The sequence below is a fragment of the Pseudopodoces humilis genome, chromosome 2 (assembly GCF_049639895.1).
Source record: "Pseudopodoces humilis isolate 2021_Gansu_Grassland_sample_001 chromosome 2, ASM4963989v1, whole genome shotgun sequence".
Taxonomy (NCBI): Eukaryota; Metazoa; Chordata; class Aves; order Passeriformes; family Paridae; genus Pseudopodoces; species Pseudopodoces humilis.
This window is the reverse complement of record NC_142201.1, coordinates 113,175,203-113,201,533: the sequence shown is the minus strand read 5'-3', so window position 1 is coordinate 113,201,533 and position 26,331 is coordinate 113,175,203. Positions and strand designations below refer to the sequence as shown.

General features: G+C 50.8%; 1 protein-coding gene across 8 annotated transcripts in view; it reads left to right on the top strand.

Annotated features, from left to right (window-relative positions):
- The first annotated feature begins 445 nt into the window (after positions 1 to 445).
- The window catches only part of GDPD5 (glycerophosphodiester phosphodiesterase domain containing 5), a 102,307-nt gene continuing 76,421 nt past the window's right edge, over positions 446 to 26,331 (top strand). For 2 of the 8 annotated variants that reach the window (XM_088051746.1, XM_088051745.1), the window contains exon 1: positions 4,574 to 4,592. Coding sequence is in view for 1 of the 8 variants with exons in the window: in XM_088051747.1 (XP_087907873.1) it covers positions 15,390 to 15,403 (14 nt within the window). In the remaining 7 variants the exon portion in view is untranslated. Of the gene's footprint in view, positions 581 to 3,330; positions 3,377 to 4,573; positions 4,593 to 8,330; positions 8,421 to 11,107; positions 11,130 to 15,385; positions 15,404 to 15,501; positions 15,568 to 26,331 lie in introns of those variants that run through there. The other 6 variants (XM_088051749.1, XM_088051753.1, XM_088051748.1 and 3 more) reach the window with 6 other exon arrangements.

The window sequence follows — 26,331 nt, the reverse complement described above, 5'->3', positions numbered from 1 at the left end:
CCCAAGCTGTGCCTGCCCCGTCCCTGGAAGCGTGCAGCGCCAGGCTGCACGGGGCTTGCAACAACCTGGGACAGTGGAAAGGGAGGTTGGAATGCCATGATCCTTAAGGTCCCTTACCCCCCTAACCCACTGTGTGATTCCCGGCTGCTCGGTGCCCTTTAGGGGCTCAGCATTCCCAAACCCCCCTGGCACAGTGCCAAGCACTCCCCTCCCCAGGGCTGCCCCGACCTTTCCCTTACCCCCCAAACCCGAACCCTTGTGGGGTTCGCTGGCAGCCGGGGGACACCCCAAACAGCAGAGCTGCCCACGGCTGGCTGCAGCTTCCCTTTCTTCTCCTCCTCCTCCCGCTGCTGCTGCTGCCGCTCTCGTCCGTGCGCTCCTCCCGCTCTGCCCGGGGCGGAGCCGCCCGGCCCAGCGCCCGCCCCGCTCCCGAGCCGAGCCGGGCTGCGGGGCCGGGGCTGCGGCCGTGCCAGCGCCCTCCCTGCGCCCTTCCCTGCCGGCCCTGGCACAGCCCTGCCGCCGGGGCCGGCCTCGCCCTTCCCGGGGCTCGGGAACCCGGCGGATTTCCCAGCGGCAGCAGGTAAAGGGAAGGGGCGGGCAGGGTGGGCTGGGGGCTTCCCCCGCCTGGCGAGGGGTGATGCTGAGCTGCTGCGGCCGGGACAGCTGGGCAGGGCTGCACCCCCGGCAGGGGCTCCGGAGCCGCGTTGCTTTGCCCCAAAGGGTGTTTCTTTTCCACGCCCGAAAGGTGTTCTTTGCCCTGTGTGCCCGTGGTGGCTCACCTGGCCGCCAGCATCCCGAGCGAAGTTGGGGATGTGAGCGGCTGCTCCCGGCGAGGGTGGGCACCCACCCGGGGAGAGGTCCCTGGGTGCCCCCTCTGCTCTCTGAGACCCCCAGAGTGTCCGGGGGTGGATCTGGACGCTGCTCTCCCCCCTTCAGGCCCTGCCCGTTTTACACGGAACGCTTCATTTCGGTATGAAATGATGGCATCTGCAGTGTCCCGCGGTTCCAGGGCTTCACACTGGTGTTGTCCGGAGCTGTAAAATCCTGAGGCAGCAGAATCCCAAGAGGGATTGATTTATGGTTGCTGGTCCAGCTGGAGGAGCACTCGGTGCCCATCCAGCTCCCTGAGGATGCTCAGCGATGTCCTGGATGGCTCTTGGCGACATTCCCCGCCAGCAAAGCCTCTGTTAAAGACCCCAAATCTCCAGCGAGCGCTGAGCAGAGAGGGTGAAAAAAAGGTGAATGTAAGAGGGTGTTACTTTGTCTTCATGCTTTGTAAATAAACTAATTCAAAAAAAAGAGTAATTCAGGAAAAAGAGGGGGGGAAATCGTCTCGTTGCTGTTTTCTTGAAGCCCTCACCCACGTCCTGTCTGTTCCCCGCCCGGAAAACTGGGCATGGAGGAGTTGCAGTCGGCATGTGAGCCTTTCTTTGGAAAAGGGCTGCTGGAGCAATTCCTGGTGTGGAAGCTGTGAAATTTCACCCCTGGTGAGATGGAAATGGGGATTCTCCAGCCAGGAAAAACCTGGCCACGTCGAACTTGCCGTGCTTTGGGATTTTAGGGGTGGGTCCTTGTTGCGTGTAATCGTGTTGGCTTAAGGGTTATTCTGGGGTTGGAGGGGGATTAGGGATAGATGACAGGAATAGGCATAGCCATGCTGCATGTGAAATTTAAAAAATAATCGACTATGGTTCTCTTTGCTGGCTCTTTGTCCTGGTGGGAAGGAGCCTGGACAGATTTGTCTCCATTAGAAAGTTACGCTGTGCACGGAGAACGCTGAGTCCAAGTGCTTCGTTGGGATGCTGGAGTCTCCTCGGGATGCTCCAGCTGCCAGGAAATTTAGATTGCTGCTGATTAGCAAGTAGAAGTTATAGTGGTGCTGCTTCTTAAAGAGCTTTTTTGGGGTTTGGATCACCCAGCCCTGCAGGATAAGAGCCTTCTCCCTTCTTTTCCCCTTACAAATTGCCAGCTTGCCCTTGGCAGGTGTGGCTGGGGAAAAGCTGAGGCAAATGGATTTCCTGCCTCGCATCTTGGCTGGCATGCCCATTTTCCTCATCAGATTGCTATGGAAAATGGTCCATTAATTCATTAGCCAGCCTTTATCCACCTGAGCAGTGATGCATCCTGACTCCTTAAAGCCTGTTATTTTAACATATTCTCCTCTGCCAAGCTTTGAAGCATCTTCACGCTGATATCCCAGCAATGTGGAGCTGCAGAATATTTCTCTGTGATTTAGGAGGAGCTTCTTCAGAGGCAAATACAAGCTCTGCTTTGATGGCAGAGTTAATTTTAGAGTGGGTGTCTCTGTCAAGCTGTACTTTTTTTATTAAATGAGCGTGTTCTGCCTGTTACACTTTTCCCTGTGATGAATTCGGCAAAGCATGACTGGTGTTTGTCTTGGAAGGAAAATGAGTCTTGGTCGGATCAATTGATGTGGTGTCAGGTTGTAGATTCAGAAATTGCTGGCTCGGAATTAATGATAAAGGGTTTGGTTTTTAGCAAGGCAACAAATTGCTCTATAAACCAGGAAGGTTATAAGGAGACACAGAACCAGCTGTGAGGGGACAACCTTTTGTTGTACTTTTATCCACTAACTGTGTACCCAGGTGCATTTAATCTCAAATAACTGCCTTAAAATCAGTATATTTAGGGGTTTTTTTTTACTTTGTGGGTTTTTAAACGTTTTTAATGTGTGGGTTGGAGTAACTCACAGGTGCAAGTGCTGTTGTAGGTGGAGGTTAAAGATGCAGCGAGCAGGTGGCTCCTTCACCCTGCACTTTGATGCTCACAGGTGGTGGAAGTTATGTCTGGGTGCCCTTTAACCAGACACACCTGGGGGGAATATTGTCCTTTAACTTGCTCTGTGAGTCTTCCCGAGGCTGAAGATAAAAGGGAATGGCTGTACCTTTGAAATACTCCTGGTGCAGCTCCGGGCTTGTGTGGGAAGGTGTGGCAGTCACTGGTGGAGGGGTACTCCGGGCTCCTCCTGAGAGCAGCTTTCCTACAAACACAGTGGCATAGGAATATGCTGTCCCTGGAGTCTGCTGCTTTTAAACTCCTTTTTGTTGAGATGATGCACCCACAGAGGTTGTGCTCCCGTCCCTGAGATGCTTTGCACCTTCACGCTGATATTCATGGAATGGTTTGGGTTGGAAGGGACCTTCAAGCTCATCCAGTTCCACCCTTGGAGAGGAAGAGATGGGATCCACCTGGCAGCCACTTTGCTTCATTAGGCTGCAGCCACTGTTAATTGGGCTCCAAAGAGCTCAAGCAGGGGTGTTTCACTCCGGTGCTGACCCCCAGCCAGTGCTGCTGCTGCTGCGAGGGGGCTGCGGCTGCTCCGAGCTGTGCTGCTGCCAGCTGGAGCTGCTGTGGGGTGAGTGGTGTCTCCCTTCCTGTGTTTGTTGTCTGGGGTTTTCGCTCTGGGCTCCCCGAAATGCTGGTTCGGGGCCGGGTGTGAGGCTGAGCATCCCCTGCGCTCAGGAGAGGGCAGTGTCACACCGAGGAGCTCCTTCCCCATCCCCGCCGAGCAGCGCACGGAGCTGCCACCCTCGGTCCGGAGGGGCTCACAGGGGTTCTGTGCCGGGTGGCTTTAGGAGCCAGGCTCCTCATCCCCCTCCCTTCTTCCCAAACCAAGTGTTCCCCCTCCAGCTCTGCTCCTGGTGCTTAACAGCCCTTCTCGGGAACATCTGGAGCATGATGCTGGGAAAGGGGATTTAAAAGACTTTATGGTCGTTGCTTTTGCCTGCCAGCCCCTCTATAAACAGCGATTAGATACAGCTACTTCAGTGCACGTCTTGACCTTAAAATAAAAAATTAAGCTGCACATTGGTGTTTGGCTTTGCTGCTTTTTCCTCTTTAGCAAACCACTGTGTTCTCCCCACTTCCTCCAGAAGTGCCCACAGATACTGGCAGGACAACTGCCTGAATATTTGGTGCAATAGTCTGTCATTGCTCAATAGCCTGACAAACAACAACAACAAGTTTTATTTTTTTGTATGCAATTAAATATTTGTAGAAGATTTCTGCCAAGGAGTGGTTTCAAGGTACAGAGCGTTCCCCTGAAGGGTGTTCAAACAAGCACCTTCGGGGGTGGCAGCGGGGAAGTTTTTTGTGCCTGTGCCTCCATGCATTCCATGTTTCCACATTTGGAATCCATTCCAGGTTGGGATTGAGCCCTGTCTTTTTGTCCTCCTGGTCCTTGGGCAGGATTAGTCCTGATGGTGAAAAATGAAAAATGTTTCTTTTTGTGACTATTTTTTTGCACATGTGACCCTTGATCTGGTTTTATTTCTTTTTTTTCCCCCTGCTGGATGAAGGGTGAACTGGGGATAGGAGAGGGGGAAATTGCACCTTTCCTGGGGTGCTGCACAAATCTGGGCACCAGCTCTGTCCCCATCTGTGCAGAGCCCTGCTGGTGGTTAATCTCTTCCTTGGAAAGAGTCTGGACTGGTTTTAATGCAATTCCTTAGTCATGACAAACCTGACTCCTCCTGCCCTCCCTGCACCTCTCTCTGTGCTGGAGCCACGCTTTCCATGAGGAGCTTGGGGTCCAGGCTGCTGGGTGCTGGAGGTCTCGGAGGTGATGGACTGTAAGTTTATTCTCTTCTTGTCCGGGCAAGCTCAGAAGGATCTGTTTCACTTTCAGAGTTACCACGTGGTGCTGTACCAAAGCCGATTTTTATCTCCCACTTTCCCCCTTAGGTGTCAGCTTGCCTTTAAATTTATTTATTTTTATTTATTCATTTAAATTCCTGCTGCTTCTCTTCAAATGCTTCTGCAGCTTGTAAAACCTCTTGGTAAATGTCTGGCCCCTGTGTTTTGCTTCCCTTTCCTCCTCGCTGAGGTGAAATGAAACTTGTCCCTCCCCCAGCCCGAGGTGAAATGCACAGAGCAGAAATATTCTGGTCCTTGGCTGTTTTTAGCTGTGCTGAGTTTCAGGCTCACGTTTGCCCAGGGAAAGCAGCTTGTATCTGACTGAAATAGTCCAAGGTGAAACCCAGAGTTTCCTCTAGTAGGTATTTTTGGGTGTAGCCTTTAAAAAGATGTAATGGACTGGTTGTACCCTTCAACGTCCACGTGTTCTCCTGAACCACTCTAGGAGATTATATTTGGGCCACTTAGGTGGTATTGATGAATCTCTTGAGCTGACAGTCACCTAATCGTAAATCAAGTCTAAAATCAAGTCACTGTTCTGCTTTCCTGCTGCAGAATTGCAGCAAAACAAAATGCATTAAATTTTCCTGCCTGGAGCTGGCCCCAGCCCGTGGTGAGCTGCTGAGAATTGGCACCTGAAGGTGACAGGGGATGCTCAGAGTATTCCACAAGATTCTTGGGAAGCAGGGCTAATCCTGAGCAGGGCACTTAAGAGCTTGGAGAGGATTTGAGGCTCAAGTCTGGGCTTGCTGTCCTGCAGAATTGCCCTGGACCTTGCCAGGAGGGAGGGACCTGGCGTGGCCCTTGGGAGGTGTCCCCGTGTGTGTGACCCCATTTCATCCCCGTGAGCTGACTGCAGGGCTCTTGTCTGAGTAAAACCTTGGGGAATGGGGATAAAACTGGCATCTCTATCCCAGTCATGCCTCAGGTCCTCTTGCTATGGCCAGTGCTTCCCCACTGTGCTGCCAAGGGGCAGGATGGGGCTGGGGGCTTCCCAGGTTATGGCTTAAACCCAGTCCCTGGGACGGATAGGAAGGGCTTAGGTTTGTTTACAGGGATTTACCACCGTGCTGAGGTCACTCTGTGATACCTGGGGGAGTGTGTTATCTGGATTGGCTTTTATTTCTTTTTTGCCAAGAGGTAATTAATGCTTTCCTTGGGATTAAAACATTTCCTGCATGTTTCCTGAATGTCCTGCATTCCTTACACCTACAGCTGTTGGTATAGGGAAGAGTCATCCAACCCCTTGACCTTTCTCAGAGGGGAAAAAAGGCTCTTTTGGAGAAGGTGGGAAGTGTGTGTTCAAATCCCTACTACTTTGAGCAACCTGGGCTAGTGGAAGGTGTCCCTGCCCATGGAAAAAGATGATTTTTAAGACCCCTTCCAACCCAAACCTTGATGATTCTGTAATTCTCCTTTCTTGCATGAAGCAGCCCCATTAAGAAATTCCTTAAGGCTGTCAGGTAGGGAGTGTTTTGTAGGCAGTTTCCTGATCAGCAGTGACTGTTGAAGGTATTGTGGGAATTTTGGTAGCAATCTGCCTGCTAATCATTCAGGAATGTTGTCATTGAGACTTGAAATTGTCAGTCAATCCTGTTGCAGTTTGAAACCCAGCAAAGAGGCAGCTCCTGTGCCCTGGTCTGGGTGTCCAGGCATGATTTTCTCCATTTCTCTCAAGCTTTTTGGGCTTTCTCCATCTATGGCTGTGGCTGGTTGGTCTTGGAGATCTGCACAGTGATAGTGCCTGAACAGTCCTTGAGATCTCTACATTTGGGGTATTTGGGAGCCCTGGAATTCATCAAGCCAAGAAGTGAGGTGAGACCTTCTCAAACACCTATTTTTAGATTTAGATTTCACATGCAAATTACATTCATCATCGAGGATTGCTCTGCACTTGGGGCACTGGGTTTGTAATCTCTGCTTTCCAGCTCTTAGATATCAAAATGCCCCCCAAAAATACAGATATTGCTGTCTCCCTTTTCCCTGTGCCCTGGGACTGGGAGCTCCCACACCACTTGCTGTGTTGCATTTGATGCTTTGTGAACAGAGAGTGGTGGCAGGCTCTTGTTTTCGGGGTGATTTCCCCTCCCTGCATGGGCTTTGACATCATTTGGAGGTGGCTGACAGCTTGTAAGATCATCTCCTGCTTCCCTGCTCCTGCCTGGAACCGGGAGGCAGGATCTGCTTTCAGAATGAAGCAGCTCAACTCGTCTTTAGCTGTGAGTTAATCACCCAAACGCAGAGTGCTTGCAGCCCTCATTAAAATCCTGATTTAAAGTGCAAGGTTGACAGCTCGGCTGGAGATACTTTCCCTTATCACGACTGTTTCCTAATCCGTCTCCTCTGTGTAGGAACGTGTTTGTTTTGGGGTTTTTTTGGTTTGGCTCTTGCTCTGGGAGAGCAGTGTGTTAAAGGAACGAGGTGTAAGGCAGCTGTAGGTGTCCAGATGTTCAGGTGGAGGGAAGAGGCGTGCTCTGGTGTGTCTGATGCTGGCAGGGACAAACCTTTGTGCCTCACAAGGTCACTGTGTGGCTGCACGTTCCCGAAACACAGACCCTGCCAGGGCTCCTGGGACAGTTCTGCTTTGCCAGGAGAAATAAAGCTGCTTATGGGATTAGAGGGATGGAACTGCTGTCCCTGAAAGCACGGGCAGGAGCAGTGTGGGAGGGGATTGGCCTTCCCTGGGTTTGTACCTGGGCGGGTTTCAGCTCCAATCTGAGGTACAGGGGGTTAACATGGACCTCAAGCCTTGTCCTGTGCTTTGCTGGGCCTCAGGAGCTGGGTAGAATCATTCTCCAATGGTTCTGTGAAGGGAATCTCTGCCTTAATGGTGCTGGTACCCTGTCACCTGGAGCAGGGGGATGGCTCCGTTGGGTGGTCCCTGCTGGTGAGAGGTGTCAGGAGAAAGGTTGGCTTGCTCATGGCAAGATGGGATTTGACCTGAAAGCCAAGGCTCCTGCTGGGGCTGGTCTTCTTGAAGGATAAACACCCACTGTCACAGTGGGAATGTGACTGGCTGGGCAGGAGGGGAGCCTGGGGAAGCTCTAACCCCATGTCCAGACTGTTTAGAGCTGCCCTGTAATGAGCAGATACAGATCCACTTCTAACAGCACAAGAAGCTTAAATTTTCGAGTCCTCTATGTTTCTGAAAGGGTCGGCTCACTCTGTTAAACCCCTTCTGTCATGAGAGTCCCTAAATCCAAATTTCTGGGGTAATTGGTTGTATCGAACTGTATTGGACCTGTGAGGAAAATCACTTTGCTCTCTTGGCTTCTCCTCTCCCAGCTCAGGGGAAATAATGGCTTTTTCCCCATTTCCCCGAACTTTTGCAGCTCATCTGCTGGGTTCCCTGGAGGGACAGATCTGAAGGACTGGCTTGAAGTCTGCTCTGCCCCTGTCCTGGAGCAGTTTGGGGGCTGCATGTGGAGCTGTGGGGGGAACGCAGGGTGAGCCCTCGAGGTCACGAGCTGGGGCAGATGAGGCCAAAGGAGTCAAACCCCAAAGTGTCTGCTCCAGTTTCTGCACCTTCCCAGGCATTGTGTGCCTCCCCTTATCTGGGCTGATATTTGCAGTGCTGATAAGAGAGGGTCTGTAACAAGCGTGCTGTGCCACAGATAAAACCTGCAGTGCGTAAGAGCTGTTCCAGCTCGGGCTTATCTGCACTATGAAACCTGAATATCAGCAGGGCTTCGGGGATGAGGCTGCCCAGGGTCCCTTAGCACAGAACACTCAACCAGGAATTGTGCTGCGAGTGCTGCTGCTCTGTAAGTCCCTCTCCAATGTGCTTTTATTTTGTTTTTTAATTTAAATTTTGGGATCGGAGTTTGTGAACTGGCTGCATGTGCCTGGTTGTTGTGTGTTCTGTGTGTGGGTAATGAGGTGGTGGCTGCTCTCAGCATGGGTTGAACCAGGCTGGAGGTGTTCAATCCCCAAAAAGAGGTGTAGATGTGGCACTTGGGGACATGGTTTAGTGCTGGACCTGGCAGAGTCAGGTTACTGGTCGGACTCGGTTTTTGAGCTGTTTTCCAAACTTAAGGATGCTGTGAGTTCAATTTAGGGATTCTTGCATCTCTCCAGGCTGCTCTTTGCTCAGAGGCAGAAATCCTGGAGTTTTTGTGCAGCCATGGAACACCAGTGCAGGGAGCAGAGATTTCCTGCCTCATCTTGGTGCTCCTTCAGGGCTCTGACCTTCGTAAGGGTGATTAAACATTGGATTGAAGCTGGCAAAGACTGAAGTGATGGAGAATTGCTTGGCCTTGGGCACTTCCAGGGATCCAGGGGCAGCCACAGCTGCTCTGGGCACCCTGTGCCAGGGCCTCACCACCCTTCCAGGGAACAATTCCTTCCCAATATCCCATCCATCCCTGCCCTCTGGCTGTGGGAGCCATTCCCTGTGTCCTGTCCCTCTCAAAGCCATGCTTTAGGCTGGCTGAGCTGGGCTTAACCTGAAGAAAATCAGCCCTGGCTGTGCTGCAGGTTGGAGGAGATGGGTTGGGAGAAAAGTGGGAGCAAATGCTGGTTGCTGTTCCCTGCTGCTGTGCCCAAGGTCAGCCTGACCGTGGAGCTCCCAAGTTGTTCCCAATTTTTCCAGCTAGCAGCTGCTCAGCTGTGTGAGCAGCTAATGGGGTTTATCAGCCTCCGGTGCTTCTGCCTGGGCTTTGTCAGAGCAACCTAATCCCAGAGAGCCAGAGCTAAAATAAGTGGGAATAGGAGTTCCTGGGGCCGTGCAATTCCAGTGCCCTGTGTAGCAAAGCCATCTGATTTCTCCCAGAGTTGATATGCTGATTGTTATATCTGAATTGAGTGTAAGGCTGGGGAGAAAGAACATCCTTGGTGCTTCTTACAGCTCCAACCCTGCAGGCTTGAGGCGCTGTCAGAGTTCTCTGGTTTAAAAATCACAGTCAGGAAACACAAACCAGCCTTTGGAGGGAAGGGCTTGCAGTGACTCCAAACCTCCCTCTAACAAGGAGAGCTGCAAACTGGATCCCTGACCCAATTCCTCCTTTTTGGAAGGGGTTTTCTGCTTCAAGCTGGAAGTGAAATACAGTTGTGGGGCAGCCTGGGCTCTGTCTTCTCCTGCTTGCTTTTGTCTGGCCACCCTAAAACTTACTGTTGTGTTTCAGCACTGCCTGAAGCTTATGAGCTGTTTTGTCCCCAGATTGGCCACATTTGGTGGCTGATCCCGTACGCTTGATTCCAAAAGGCTGTTACTTTTTTTTTTTAAATATTGTTTTGTTTTGGGTTTTTTTCTGTGAAGGAAAGGTATGAAATAAATACTGCCTAAAAGGCTTGTGGCAGTCAGCTCTACTGAGGCAGCTCTTGGACAGGGCTGTGAGGAAAACCCTGTTCTGTCTCATGCCCCATCAGGTTTAATGCTTGCTAAATGGCAGAGCTGTCGAGAACAAGCTCTGGGCTGAGGCACTGGAGCCAGTATTAAAAAAAGTAAATATTGCTGCAAGTGGCTGAGCTTGGATGTAAATTATGCTGTGAGTGGATACACAGGGACTGCTGAGGTGTCTGGATTCCCCCCAGGGCTCACTGCCAGGTGGGAGCCTTGGGAATTTGGGAAGGCAGCCTGTGGGGAAAGTCCTGTGTCCCAGCAGTAATAAATCCTCTCCCTACCATGCAGCATGAGGGCTGTGTTTAAATATTTTTCTTGCTCAGCTGCAGAGTCTGATCTTTTCATTTTTCCCATCATTTACAATGTGACAAAAAAGAAAAAGAAAAGGGTTTGCCCCTTGTCTGGCTTTATAGAACTGTAAAACAATGAAAAATCTAATGAAGACCTGTCTGCCATGGTCATCCTGGAGCTCTGAGGGTTTGGGTCTTGCCTGTGCCATCTCCCTCCTGTTTCTCCATGGGAACAGGGAAGGACTGAGCTTTTTATCCTGCCTTTTAAATGGAAAAACACTTGAGCTCCACAAAGAAGTAATTTGTTGGTTATTTGTCCTAAAATAATGTGACATAACTTAGGGTGATGCTGTGATGATGACTCTGAAAGGAAAGATGTCAGATACTGAAAAGATTTGGGATCATCCCCCTTTTTCTTGCAGACACCAGTAGTTTTGGCTAAGAAAATAGGTGTATTTTCCAGTGACTGCAAAATAAAGGATGTGGCACTGCCTCAGTGGGGCAAGATGAGGGTGTGAACACTTGCATACTGTAGAAAGGCAGACATGGAGATTGATTTTCTTTCTTCCTTGGGGGTTGTTGAGTCTTGTGAGGTGGGAGAGAGGGTCTGGAAAATGCTGGGTGGGAGCCTTTGCCTGGCTGCACCATTTTACTGCATAATTTTTGCTGTTTTAATTGTAACCTCAGCTTAATGTCAGTCTTTGCCACGAGCAGTGACACAGGCCCACTGAGGAAATGGAATGGGACAATGGAATGGGAATCTGTGGTAGATTTTCTCCTTCCCTTTTCCTTTCTGGCAGGTTTTTCTCTGGTGCAAAAGCCAAAGGATGAACCCTTGTTTTGTGAGTATTTTATTATTTATTTCCCTGCTGTGATGGATGTTAAGCAGGTACCAGAAATACCTTCAGCTTTGGACACAACCTGCCCAAAACAGCTCTGGGAGCTCTGCAGGGGGAGGTGTTTGGCAAAGAGCTCTGCCCAGTTTAACCTGAACCAACAATCCCAGCTCACAGAGCATCTTTGGGACCACTGGGATGTGAAGGTGGTGATGGGAAAATTCTCCTGCTGCTGCAGGTGAGTGCTTCACCACCTTGTGAGATGCTCACCTGGGCTGTTTTGCAGCTAAAACCCATCCCCTGAGCATTGTTTTTATTCTCCCTGGTGGCTGAGTGCACCTTGGTGTTCTGGGGTTGGCCTGGGAATGTAACAGAGCTCTCCAAACCCCCTCAGTTCCCTGCTTGTAGTGACTGGGGGGTGTGGAGGAGGCAGGTATCCCATGGATAAATGGGATAGGGGAAAAATCCCGGTCTTATGGGGCTGGGTAGAGGTGTCTGAGCTATTTCTGGGCACTTTTCCCTGAGAGCCATGGGCACGTGGAGGTGTCTGGCAGCTGAAGCCGCCTCTGCTGCTCCCCCAGCCCTGGTTCCCAGAGACTGGGGGTGGCTCTGAGTGATTTGGGAGGGAGGGCAGCAGGGAATGTGTTGGCTCCTTGCTTTCCATATGGAAGTGGCACTTTCCCCTGAGGGGGTGGCAGTGAGGGGGGATGCTGAGCACGGGAGATCTGCTTGTTCACAGGAATCCCCTCCCTGTGGGGGTGGAACAGCACGGGGGCTGCTGCCAACAGCGTCACTCGGCTTTCTGAAATATTGTTGGCAAAAATGTGCCTTTTCAGACTGAACACGGGTCTCCTTAGGACAGCCTATGAGCTGTTATGGGGAAAAAAAAAAAAAACCAGAATGAAGTGAAAGCTGGTTTGTCAGGAGAGAGTTTGAGAGTTTGAGGCTGCTCTGTGTCCCCCTCACCCTGGCCAAGGCTGGTGCAGTCCCTGAGGGAATACCCAGCTTCCCCATAGAGCATTCAGCCCATCCAGACTTAAAGGTGAGAATAAAGTCAATTTTCTCTTGAGATGTCATCTCCCAAAGGGCTTCCCTCTGGTGTGAGCTTATTTGCTGCCAGGCTGGGGACAGCAGTGACAGAACTGTGTGTCACTCAGGTTTATTGTTGTTCTGGCAGTACAGGACCTTGCACTGCTGGCCCAGCAAGATCCTGACCTCAGCCCTGCCCTCTGGCATTCCCTGTGTCCTGTCCCTCCAGGCCTTGTCCCCAGTCCCTCTCCAGCTCTCCTGGAGCCCCTTCAGGCCCTGCAAGGGGCTCTGAGCTCTCCCTGGAGCCTTCTCTCCAGGTGAGCACCCCCAGCTCTCCCAGCCTAGCCCCAGAGCAGAGGTGAGGATTCTGCCCAGCTCACAGGCAGTGTATGGATGGGTGGCTGCCCCAGTGGGGCTGCTGACAGCATTTCTAGAGATGTCAGTGGTTATTTGGGCTCTGAAAGAGCTGAGGGTGCAGCAGAGCTTCCCACACAGCGTCTGAGGAAGGTGCTGTGACAGTGGCACGTCACAGCTGAGTTGTCACCCAGCGCAGTGACTCTGCAGGGAGCCCTTGACCTGCTGCTGCTGCTGTTTTTGGCCGTGGGTGAGCTTGGCTGTCCGTGTTTATCCAGCACAAATGGATTTGTCACCCAAGCGCTTGATCCCGCTCGTCATTCGTGTCGCTGGAGCAAATCCCGCTCCTGATTCCCTGCCTGCCCACCTGCTCTGCTGCTGCTGGGCTTGCTCACCAGCTCACCAGCACTTCATGAAACCTCTCTGCTTCCAGAAATACAGGTAGTCCTTGAGGCTTTCTCATCCAGTTTCTTGCAGGGTGCAAAGATGATGCTGCTGTGGCATTTGCTCTCCTCTCCTGCTGTTGCACCTCTTGACAGGTTTTGCTTTTTTTTAACGGTTTAATGTAGAACAAGCTCTGAATTAAATTGTGTGGGTGGGATGCTTCTCTGACTCCGCTGCAACTTGTGGAACTTCCACGTGGCAAAAAATGGTTTTGGAAAGAGCTGTCTCCCAAGTTTTTCCTGTCACGGTTGTGTTTTCTCCTTACTCCCGACTCCCTGCTTACCAATGCTGTGCACAGCACTGAAAAAGCACCAAGACCCTGCCTTGCACCCAGCCCAGGATAAGCCCTGAGCAGAGCAGGCACTAATTCTGGCATCACACAGCTCCCTGCTCCTGCTGTGGGAGAGCTGAGCTGGGAGCCATGGCAGCAACGTCGCAGGTGCTCAGCACAGCAACCTCGGAGGAATCTTTATCGTGGTGGAAACAGATGGAGTTTGACTTGGTGTCAGTTCTGAGCCCAGAATAACTCAATTTTACGGCAGGGGAAGTGGAAAGGTACAATGCTGCCACAGCCTGGATGCTGACATGCAGGAACTGAGCTCTGTGGGGAGCCATGCAGGGATTATTTCCACTTTGGGGAAGCCTGGCCATGAGAGAAAACCTTACTTGGATGTGTTTTGTCCAGGCTTTTCCTTGGGAAGGTGCTAAGCAAAGTGTGCTGAAGCATCTTCTGGGACAGATCCCACAGCTGGAGGCTCCTCTGGGAGAAGGGATGTCCCAGCTCATGGTGATTTGGGATCTGAGGGGTAAGAACCTGAAGAGGTTCCCTCTTCCCCTGTCACCTGCTCACCCTCCATACACAACACTTGGCTTTAAAATTTGCCTCCCTCAAACCTGTCCCAAAGCCTCCATTTTATTTATCAACTGGTTTAATTCCTTTTGGATGGGATCAGGTTCAGCACTGGTTGTCCCTGATCTGGGTGTATCTGATTAACAGCCCTTTTCTTGGGGGTCCAAGCTCTCCCTGGCGTGGGAGCAAATCTTGAACTGCAGAATGGTTTGGATTAGAAGGGACCTTAAGGATGAGCTCACCTCATCATCCAGGCTGCTCCAAGCCCAAATTCCAACCTGGCCTTGGACACTCCCAGGGATCCAGGGGCAGCCACAGCTGCTCTGGGCACCCTGTGCCAGGGCCTGCCCACCCCCAGGGAGCAATTCCTTCCCAATATCCCATCCATCCCTGCCCTCTGGCAGTGGGAAGCCATTCCCTGTGTCCTGTCCCTCCAGGCCTTGTCCCCAGTCCCTCTCCAGCTCTCCTGGAGCCCCTTCAGGCCCTGCAAGGGGCTCTGAGCTCTGAAGAGCCTGTGAGAACTGTGGACTGGGGCTCCTTGTGCAATAATTAAAGGTTAACCCCAGCAGTCCTTGCTAATGTTTGCCTTTTGCTTTAGAGGAAGGAAATGGGATCCTGATCTTTAGCTCAAATGCCATCTGTACTTCCACTAACAAAAGTAAGTTTGTGATGTGCTTAATGAAGCCTAGGAAGATGTCTCAGATAATGGACAGAAGATAATCTGCCCTTTAAAGACTTCTGCTTCCCAAAGGGCTTCTTATTATGGATAAGGCAGTGAGGCCTTGTTGTTTTGGGGGTGTTTTTGTTTGGTTGGTGTTTTTAACTGTGAGTTTTCAGAGGAGAAAGCCCCCTTGGAAAGCAGATGGCAGAGGTGAATCACGTGCTGCTTCCCTTCACGTTTGGGTGGAAAATGTTCCCCGGAAACCGGGCTCTGGCTGTCTGGAGATGCTAATGGAAAGCTGCAGGGAAAGAAGTGGGGGAGGATTTCAGAAAAGTGGTTTTGCTTTTCAGAGTCTGGCTGTCAGCCTCCCTAAGCTGAGACTTGGGCACCAGAGGTGGGAATTGAGCTGGGTGACATCTCTGCTTCAGGCATGTCCCTCTCCTTGATGGGCTGGGACAGCCCAGATAAATCCACTCAGTTGGTGCCTGTTTGGAGGAAAGCCCCGTTCCAGAGCAGCTCTAGGAACTTGTCAGGAGATGTCATTAAGGAAGGAGTGGGAACTGCCCTGGTATTGCTGCTGTGGCATTGAAACACTTGGGTATTTGTAGGGAAAGGTTTGAAGATAATGGGGCTTCTTGATGATAAACAAAAGTGTCCACTTCACTTTGGGGAGAGGTGCAAAGATTTGATGTTTCCAGCACTAAAAAGCAGGTGAAGAAGAACTTGGAGGCTCATGCAGCATCTGAGATCCATTAAAATCCTGTACTTTGAGGCACTGGGAATCAGGGAAGCACAGACTGGTTTAGGTGGGAGGGACCTTGAGGATCATCCAGCGTCCCACCCCCTTCCTCTAGTGCCACACCTTCCTCTGGTCCAGGTTAGTCCAAGCCCTGTCCAGCCTGGCCTTGGACACTGCCAGGGATGGGACATGGGTGACCCAAGGTAGGGAAGCTGCTCTGCTGGATGGGATGGGGCAGAGCACAGAGCTGAGATGCAGCAGCGAAGGGCTGGGGAGCTTTGGGATTAGCACTAAATCCTGTGCACAGAAGGAAGCCTTGAGGCTCCAGATGTCTCAGATGTCTGGCATTTGAAGGACTTCTCCTCTGGTAAGGTTTTTTTTTTTTTTTTGCTGAGCCTGGCAGTGAAAATCCCCAGAATGTCACAGTTATTGCATGAGACTTATGCACTAATAGGATTTAATTTCTGCAGAGCTTCTGATGAGAGGAGGAAGTACCTCAAAGGAGCACAGGTATTTTGGGAAAGGCTTTAGTGAAATAAAATTCAGCTGCAATCATGTTACAGCAGGGAAGCCTGGAGATAAGTGAGATGGAGTTTTATCACTTCCACATAGGGTGTGCACAGCCCTGTCTCTCCCACCTGTCCCTCAGGTGTTCCCTGCTGGAAAGAGAGGGATTGTCTCAGTGAAAGGGCTGTGTTGGGTCTGCTTGCTTTCCCATGGAAGCTCCTGCAAGGCTTGCAGAAGTCCTGCTATCCCAGGGTTTGAGTTCCTGACCCAGTGGGGAGCTGCTGCGTTTTGCTCTCGTTTCCTTGCACTGTCAGGGCTCCTGGGGAGCTGGAGTGAGGAGCCAGGCTCAGCCTTTGCAGATTGGAGGGGAAGGGGAGTGTGGAAGGTTTCCTTCCTGGGGAAAAGGGCTGGTGATGCAGCTTGTGGGGGGGAAAAATTCAAACAAAGCAGCTTCTCTTCCCTTCTGGCTCAGAGTGGGGTGTGATGTCAAGGTGGAGCTGAAGACATTCCCAAAGACTATGGGAATGTTTTTTTCTTTTTTTGAGGGATGGGGGAATTGGTTTATATGCTTTTCTGTTAAATCTCTCAAACAATGCTGCTTCCCCTTCCTTGGAGCGATTGTTCCCCATGGCTGACTCTCTTCCTTCCCCTTCCTCCCCATCGTGGGAAGCGCTCTCCTGATGATGATGGATGGGCTTGGATTTACTCTCTGCTTTGCCTTCCTTTGTCCTGCTCAGCTCTCTTATTTTTCTTTGTAATTTCTGCCCAGATCCTCATCACAGGGTGACCAAACACAGATGTTTCAGTGCTGATGGAGGGAATTAAGTGTCAGAGCAGCTTCTACCTCCACCCCTGAACTTGGCAGGGCTGGGTTAATGACTCCATGGTCCTGGAGGGCTTTTCCAGCCTCAGTGATTCCTGATTCTACTGCCTGAGACATGGGACTGCAAAGTCTAACAGACTTTCTAGGTTCACCCTTTGAGTCCATGTAGTCTCCTCTTGGGAGAGCCAGTTTCTTCCTTTGGGGGAAAAAAAAAATGGTCTTTTTGGGACCAGCCTAATCTCAGACCTTTTCAAATGCATCCATTTTGGCAGACAAGATTTATTTTTTCAATTGATTTTGTTTTTCAATGCCCAAGAATCCCAAGACAGTGGTTGGGCCCTGGCACAGGTTGTGCAAGGCAGCTGTGGCTGCCCCATTCCTGGAAGTTGTCAAGAGATGAGACTGGATTTGTCCTTCAGGAGCATTTCCAAGGCAAATCTGTCATAAGCCAGGCCTAGACAGAGCAGCATGGGAGGAGATGCTGATCTCTCCACTTAGACTTCACTGTGGGCACGTGAGTTAAGCTAGAACTGAACAATTCCATGTGCCACGTGCAGGAATAATAAACCATTGGCTATTCCAAGCTTGAGGATGTGACCACCTGATTCTGCAGTAACTCCACTGTGACCTGTTTCTTTTGGAAAGTATCCCCCAGACTCCAGATAAGAACTTCCAGGTCCTTCCAGCTTTTATCAGAGGAGCTTCCTGCAGGGAGCTGTTGGTGATTTGTGCCGGGGAGGAAGAGGAAAGGCAGGTGGGTGAATATTCCATGACAGACTCCAGGATGGCTCATGGAGTGAACTGGGAAAGGCAGCAGCAGGCTGGGGGGTTCTGCCCTCTCTTGTTAGGTGGAAATCACATGGTCTGATGAAACAACAGTGGATGAGAACCTGTTTTAGGGGATTGTATCATGCTTCAGCAGAGCCAGGACAGTCATCCTGTTGATAAGGCCAACACCCACTGTAAGCACAGTAATTAGCAGTCTGAGCTTGTGAGAGGTGCTCTGATGGAAACCTGGAGCTTCAGGATAAAATAGAAAGCTGTAGTGGATATTGAAAAGCCTCATTCCCTTGGGCAGTGGTAAAGGACCTTCTTGCATGGAAGTCTGAAAAAAAGTGTCCTTTTCACGGCCCGTGGTTAGGAATTGCAGGTAATCCCCTGAAATGATTATTGACTGGAGAGCTGCCTGGAAATGCTGCTGTTTGCTGGTTTGACAGATGATAAAACCCTAACCCAGTGTGATCTGAGTGTCTGTCCTTGCTGCATCCCAGTCACTGAGACTTCACCTGCGTCTGGTCCAAAGCCGGCTGTGTTTTTAGCCAGTGTTTCCATGGGCAGTGTCCAAACTGTTTGGTGCTGTCCCAGGGGGACAGGAGTGGCTGCACAAAGGACTTTCTGCACTGAGAGCTCATTGAGGGAAGCACAGGAGTGATGGGGATACTGTGGGAGCTGGGGTTGGTGGTGGCTGCTGCAGCGGAACTGTTGGGTTGTTCTCTGTGATTCCTTGTAGTTGCTTTTATTTAAGATAATAAATAAAGGAATTGCTTCTGGCAGCAGTTTTAAAGGAGATCTGGAGGAAATGGCGAGTCTCTCTTTAGCAGGGGGCCAAACACTGAAGTGTTGACCTGGTGCTGGCCAGGCAGAGGATCTGGGGCTCCTGGGTTCTGGGAAGCAGGGTGAGATTCCTCCTTCCCTCCTCTTGGGAGACCATAACTCCCATAGTGATGTTCCCTGTGGCATTCCCCGCTGGAGGAAGACAGCAGAAAGTTGGGACAAGTCCTGTGGGTACTCATCTAAGCACTGCACCTACATATCAGCTTTTGTCTAAGGGAATCATCACTGGAAATGTCCAGAAATGGCAAATAAATCTGCAGGCCAAGCTCCTGTGTAACCTACAGCTGCCCTTGGATTGCTGGAGCCCACTTTGGATCAGCAGCGCTCCACAAATCCAGCAGTGCTGGTTTTCTGCAGCGCTGATGGTCTTCCTTCCTTTCCAGTTCCTCAAAAGGAAACAAATCCATTGGTTTGGGTGCCAGAACTCACTGCTGACTCTGCAGAAGTTGTTTGCGTCCTTTTTATTTTCTTGCCCCAGAGTTTGGGCCCCAGGGAAGGGACTTTTGGAAAGTCTTCAATGGAGAGCTGATCCAGAGGCGTAGGAAAGAGCAGGGGAACAGAGTTAACAGATAAACATCTCCAGCCTCCAGTTGCTTGGAGAGCTCTTGCATTGGCTGTGTGATACTCGTGTCCCAAACATAACAAGTGACAGGATGGGAGGAAGTGCTGCGGGAAGTTTAGGTTGGATTTGAGGAAAAGTTTCTTTCCCCAGAGGAGTGGTCAGGCTGAACAGGGAAATGATGGAATCACAGCCCCTGGAAGCGCTCAGAAAGGTGTGTGGATTTGTGGGGGACAACGGTGTGGTGCTGGTTAATAGCTGGACTCAGTGACTTTGAGGCCTTTCCCAACCTTAGTGATTTTGTTTAAACACAACTTTTTTTCTTATTTTTGCAGTAAATCTTAGTGGAATTCGCTCTTAAAAGCAGATACCCATTAAAAATCTAGGAAACTTGGTCTAAGTGAGGAATCATTTAGGCTTTAAAAGATTGTGATTTGTTATCAAGATTTGTGCCTTGGAGCTGTGTGGTGGCTGTGTTGGACCTGCTGCTCTTGGTGGAACCCTGTGAAGACTCCAGGAGGCTCCTTGTCCCTGGTGGGGAGTTTTTGGCTCCTGTCCCTGGTTTGGAGGTGCCAGCCTTAGCTCGGTGCTGCAGGCGGCTGTGGGGGAACCTTTGTGTCATATCCTTGGGATGGGGACTGGATCCAGGGCTGGGGCAGGTCCATGGGGCTGCAGTGACTGTGGTCCAGCTCCTGTTTGTTCAGGCTGCCCTTGGCCCTCTGGATAACCCCCTTTAATCCCTGGATTTACCCAACATCGGTGTCACCAGAGAGCGTCTGAGCGGAGATTAGCCACGGGTGAATGCGGCCGCCCGCGAAAGCGCCGAGGGAAAACTGAAATCTTTCTGTTGCTAAAAACGACCCCCAAGTCCTTACTCTGTGTTTTGATTTTAAATTTTTATTGTTTTTTTTTAGCTTTGTGTTCTGAAGCAGTGACTGCAGTTCCTAGAGAGCTGCCCAAGGGCTGTAGTGCCACAGGTACCTCATGCAAAGGCTCCTTCATCCTGAATCAGAACCATCTCTGTTCTCTGCTGTCCCCTGCACGAGCCAGGTGCCCTGGAGGTGACAGCTGGGGCTGGGCTGGCTGTGTGCTGCTCTGGCTGATCCTTTGTGGGAGATGAGCAGCAGGCTGACCTGACTGAGGGGAGCTTGGTAGGCTGTGGGGTGCATCCTTGTGGGGGGGGGGGGGGAATCATGGAGAAAACAGTTTTTAAACTGAACTTTTGAAGGGGAGGGGTGCTTTAGAAACCCACAGGTCTGAAATGTTCACAGAACAGCAGATTATGCTGAGTTGGGAGGGACAGTGTGGGATAGTGGGAGGTGTCCCTGCCCGTGGCAGGGGTGGGACTGGATGAGCTTTGAGGTCCCTTCCAACCCCAGCCATTCCATTATTCTAAGTCATTTTGCCCCTGAGACCTTCCCACCCCTCTGGGATGGGTGACAGGGATGCCCCACGTGGAATACTCAACCCATCACCACCAGCATTCCATGCTGAAGGAAATCTGCTCAGAGCAAAAGGCAGCCTGGGAATCCTGACTGAAAGAAGACATGAAGCAGAGTGTCCCTGCCTCCTGGTTATGAATTTAACATGAAACAGGGCTTTTCACACGTTTTAAAAGGCTGGGAGGAAAGCTGATGGGAGGACATTTGTTTGCGTTTCCTTTGGTGGAAAGGCTCAGAGTGTGTTTGTAAAACCACACATCGGTTTATTCACTACCAGAATTGGGCATCTCCTGGACTGGTGGGATCTGCTCTCCTCTGAGGAATTTAGATTCAAAACCAAAGAGAAGTTTGGGAAGATTACAGCAAGAAAAGACGTTTAACGAGTGTTTGTCAGGAAAAACTTCTTCGGTGCCCTTGTCTCTGTGTTATCTCGTTGTGCCTCTGGAGGAATGCTGTTCCTGGAGCAGAAGGTCACAGTGACACGTGTCAAGCTGCCAGTGTTGGCTGCCTTGCTCACACACTGGCAGCCCTTGTAGGTTGTTGCCTGAGGGGTCCTCTTTGTTGGGTATCGCATTGACAGCAGCGGGGCTCTTGTGGCACAGGAAATTTGGAAAGCATTTAAGGATTTTGTGGAGACTTCTGTACCACGTTCTGTGATTCTGTGAAGTAGAATTGGTGGTTCAGGGGTCAGAGAATAATAGAATACTTTAGGTTGGGAGGGACTTTAAAGCTCATCCAGTGACACCCCTGCCATGGGCAAGGACACCTTACACTGTCCCAGGCTGCTTCAAGCCCCATCCAGCCTGGCCTTGGGCATTTCCAGGGATCCAGGGGCAGCCACAGCTGCTCTGGGCACCCTGTGCCAGGGCCTGCCCACCCTCCCAGGGGACAATTCCTTCCCAATATCCCATCCATCCCTGCCCTCTGGCAGTGGGAAGCCATTCCCTGTGTCCTGTCCCTCCAGGCCTTGTCCCCAGTCCCTCTCCAGCTCTCCTGGAGCCCCTTCAGGCCCTGCAAGGGGCTCTGAGCTCTCCCTGGAGCCTTCTCCTCTCCAGGTGAGCACCCCCAGCTCTCCCAGCCTGGCCCCAGAGCAGAGGGGCTCCAGCCCTGGAGCAGCTCTGGGGCCTCCTCTGGACTCTCTGCAGCAGCTCCAGCTCCTTGTGCTGCTGGCCCCAGGGCTGGGGCAGCTCTGCAGGTGGGATCTCACCTCAGCTCAGGGTTCTGGGTGCCAGTGCATGAGGCAGGTCATGTCCAGCTGCTCAACCCACCAGTACTCCCAGTTCCTGCCTTGCAGGGCTCTGCCCAGTGTGTCCATCCCCCAGCACCTTGAGCTGTGTCCCTCCAGATATTCCTTGGATGATTGTGCTGACACAGGGCTTTAATCTTGGCTTGTTCTTTGTGACAGAAGCTCTGTGAGCTCTGAGCACTGAGGAGGTTTGTGGGGGCAGAAATGCAGAGTGCCAAGTCCGGCTGGTGCCATTCCCGATGTCCTGTGCTGCCCCAGCAGGGAGGGGACTGCAGTGGCTCTGCCAGACGTGGCACATGTGCAGCCATGAGGGCACTGCTTGAGCTGCAAATGCCTGACCTGGCTGTGGGTCAGGGGAGGGCACTGTTTACATCCTGTAATTAACATCTGTGAGTTAATCACCGGGACTGGCGTCGCGCTGTCTTGTTGCTGCAGTTGGATCCCTGTCCCAGAGGTGACAGGACGCCAGCAGCAAAGATGTGTCAGCTTGGGCTGTTGGTGCTAATTGATCCTCCTCCCCTGCCCAGTGTGTGTTTGCAGCACATAAATCACCATCTTCATAAGTCAGGGCTTTAACTTCTTCCTCTTTTTGGCCTCTTGGAAAACCTGCTTTGTGCAGCTGTGCTGGTTTGTTTTTTTTTTAGAGCACATTGAGAGGTTTGGGTTTGGAAGGAACCTTCAAGATCATCCATTTCCATGGGCAGGGACACCTTCCACTATCCCAGGCTGCTCCAAGCCCCATCCAGCCTGGCCTTGGACACTTCCAGGGATCCAGGGGCAGCCACAGCTTCTCTGGGCACCCTGTGCCAGGGCCTGCCCATCCTGGCAGGGAAAGATTTCTTCTGATTATGAACCTCTGGGGCAGATTAAGGAAAGTTTAGCAGAGGCAGAGCCTTGAACACAGCATTTCTGGTGCTTGGTGGGACGTAGAGCTGCTCACAGAAGGCCAACCTGAGACTTTTGGTGGATTTCACAGTATTTCATTGACTCTTGGAAACTTGGGTGTTCTAATTACTGTCCAGTGCAAGTGAAAATCTAATACTTGGCTGGTGACTGTTCTGAAACATGCTGATAGGCTGCTGGAGGGATTAAAGTGGCAAAACAGGGGATGTTTGTGCTGTATTGATTCCCCACTACCACTGTCTTTGGTGAATGCTACTCTCACTTGGGCTGCAAAAAAAGATCTTTGGTCTTCTTTGGTTTAATGAAAATTTCAGAGGGTGGAATTAGTCTGTCTCAGAAGGATGCAGAAAGGCAAATGGCGATGCTGACTGAAAACCTCCTCTTCCATTGTGTCCATAACACAGCATCTTGCTCTAAGCTGTGTGAAAAGACTTTAATTCTGTGTCTAACGAGGCTGAAGGTGGTGAGGGACAAAATCCAGCTTTCTTAGTAGCTGCAGAAGTGACCTTGTTAAAACCTGAGGCAGTTCAGACTCCTGAAACTGCCAGGCCTGTAAGAGACACAGTTAATTAACATTGAAGCAAATTTGCTGGGGAGTTAATTTATATCCTTATCTCCCCCAAAATGTCACGGAAGGGTTGATGGGCCTTTGTCTCCCAAGTGGTGAGGGAGATCAGTGTTTTCTCCCAGGTAACAAATAATAGAACAAGAGGAAACAGCCTCAAGTTGTTCCAGGGGAGGTTTAGATTGGAGATGAGAAAGAAATTGTTCATGGAAAAGGTTGTCCAGTCCTGGCACAGGCTGTGGAGAGTCCCAAAGGCAGCCCGTGTGCATTAGTGCCCGAATTCAAATATAGCAGTGCACCAGTGAAAGTTCTTTGGAAAAGGCTGGGAAAAGATCCCAGCTGAATTGTGGGGAGTTTGAAGAAAAGGAAGGATGGTTATGAAGCCTTATTTCCCTGAGAACTGGTTACATTCTCAGCCTGAAAGAAAGACATGGGATGGCATGGAAGAGGGACAAGCATCCAACCTTTTGAGGCACGTTGTGATGAGTTTGTAGCTCTGATTTCCAACTCCATTTTTGAATTTGCTGGATGGCTGTTGGTATTCCCAAAATCTGCAGCTGGAGTTCCACAGCAGCTGGAGAGCTCTGCCTTCAGCCAGAGCTTTGCCTTCAGTTATGGAGAGGAGTTTGAGGACACAGCTAGGGTGGAATGACCCAAGCTTCTGGCAGTGCTTTGTCCAGCAGGCACAAGGTTTCCTGCTCAAAAATCGCTGTGGCTTCCCTGGAGCAATAACTGCTGTGTTTTCATGGAGCAGGATCAGGGTGATCTTGGCTTTGCCTGCCTCCCTGGCTGTTCTGAGCTGTGCTGTTGTGCTCCTCTGTCAGGTGGTGGTGTTACAAGAAAAGAACTTTGAGTGAATGGGGTGTGATTTTCTCTACTTTTTCCTCAGTGGATCTCCCACCATCTCCTTAGAAACGGAGGAGTTTGACTCTTTATGGAACACTTTTTCTCCCCCTCTCACTCTTTACACACAAGTTGGGTGTCTTAAACTCCTCCAACCCAAAGAAAATCCATGTGGAGTTAAATTTCCTCACTGCCCAAATGTCTGGTGGGACAGATCTCCCTGGGAGCTCTTGCAAGCACCCCTTGTTTCTAACCCAAAACAACAGGGGCTTAAAGTGCTTGGGGACTCCGTCCTGGAGCTGAGAGCTCCCTTCCTCTTGGATTGTGTAGGAAATCTGCTCATGGATTAGGCAGGAAGGTCACCTGGGATGTGGGAGGAATAAAACAGGTTTGAAAGTCTCTTCCACATCCCAGGTACTTGTCTAAACTCTTGGGCTGTTTGCAGTCTGGCTTTGGTGGAAAAGATTAGATGTTTCATTTAATATTCCACCTCTTTGTTTTTTTTTTTTGTTTTTTTTTTTTTTGTAGGGTGAGGGAGATTTTTGTAATCTGCATCCCATGGAGCTGGAAAAAGTTACCTTGCCTGCAGCTGTACAGAAAAGGCAAGGACAAGGGAGTTGTTTGGGAGGTGTTGGAATGTTCCAAACCCTGGGGAGAACCCAGAGGGAAGTGAGGAATCACCTGGCAGGGTGTGCTTTGGGTGTCTCCATAGGTGGTGATGAGCAGGATTCCACATCCTGGGCCTGTTGCAAGATTTCTTGGATGTTTGGGAGGCTGGAAGAAACCCAAATGCTGTCTGTGTGTCTAAACATCAAAATTATACCACACGTGCTTCCAGAGCCCAGGGTATGGCATCTGTGAATGGTGGAGGAGAATTTTAAAGCCTTGTAGTGATTCCCCTGCTGGTCCTTTAGGATAAAACAAATCTTTCCTTAATCAATGTTGATAAACAGACTGCAAATTGAAATGACCTTATTCCTTACCATTTTTTTCACTGATTTTTTTTTTTTTTTAAATTTTATTTTCTTGCAGTACAATCCCTGAACAACCTTTAAATCTGAACCACGTTTTTCTGCTCAATGCTCCTTTGGTGCTGATAATTCTTCTCTCCTTGACATTCTTTCATCCCTGGGTATTTATGTGTGTGTAAACAGAGAGCAACAATTCTGACTTGCCATCCTGGGGCTCTGTGACCATTTCAGACATAAACTCGTCTTAGATCTCAGTTCTGTCTTTCCACATAATAAATTACCAGCATTTATTGGTCTTTTGACGTACAGGTTTCCTAAGGGAAAAGAAGGAGACTGGCTGAACAAAGCCTTCTCTATAATCAGAATTTGCAGAAGGCTTTGGACAGAAATTGCAATTCCTGGCCAGAGCAGCAAGGATTTTATGGCTCTGTCTATAATTGCATTTATGCCAAGAGGAGGTTTGGGGAATGCTGGATCCTGTACCTTAGACTGCCTCATTAAAAGACAAATGTGTATGATACATTAGAGGAATTGCATGCTAAGCACTGATGAAAACTCAGTGTTTTTATGGAAATTCATCACTGGAGACAGTTTTAGAGCCATGTAGTAATTTGGGTTGGAAGGGACCTTAAAAACCATCTCATTCCATCCATCCCCTGGCATGGACAGGGACACTTTCTGCTAGCCCAGGCTGCTCCAAGATGGAGATGACTGGGAAATGAGCTGGATCTCTGCTTGGGGTGACACTGATGGCTCCTCTTCTCGGCTGTGTTTATTCTTTGTCACCTTGTGCTGGCACAGCTCAGTGCTTTAAAATAAAAACCTTTTGCTGTGACACATCCTGGACTCTCTGACCCAAGCTGGGGGCTGACCTGATCAGCTCCTGCCCTGCCTGAGGTGGGGTTTAGGACACCTGAAAGGCTTTCTCCTCTAGAAAATTCTGTGCTGGGAGGAAGACTTCTCGTGGCTCCTGAAGCTCACTCTGGTTTTGGGAGTGCACAGAAAACTTGACCCTTCTGAGATGGAAAGTCCTGGGTGAATCTTGCCACTGGTTCCAGCTGGGATCAGGGACTGGGCTGACTGGACTCCGTCCTGCTGGGGTGAGGAGTTGCTGAAGGACTTTCCTGCAGAAGGTCAGTGGCTCCTGGGCAGGCAGCTCGTGAAGGTCTGGCTGACATCCTCAGCTGGGATGATAAAACTGGAAATCCTCCACTGCTGGAGGGGCTGCTGAGCCAAACTTCCTCTCCTGGCTGGCTGTTCCTCCCCTCTGGGATGTCTCTTGCCCTGGGACAGTGGATGGCCCTCGTGGAGACCTTGGTGTTCCCTGTGTGTCCATCACGGTCAACCTGTGTGCGTCCATCCCCTCCGTGGCTTTGTCCCTGTCCCCCTCCCATCCTGTGGGTTTGGAGGGAGGCTGTGGGAAGGCTCCAGCCCTCCCAGCTCCCTGGAGGATGGTGCTGCTGGGCTGGGGAGTTGTGGCCTTGTTGCCTGGCCAGAAGGGTGGTGGCCTTCACCTTCCTGCCTCCAGAAGAGGCATCGCTGCAGCAGTTTTGGCAGGGCTCCTGCTCCTGTCCTGCGCTTGCAGAGCAGCAGTAGCAGCTGCCTCGTGCCCTCTCACAGTCAGGAGGGAGAAGTAGGTCAGAATTTGCATTCTTTGC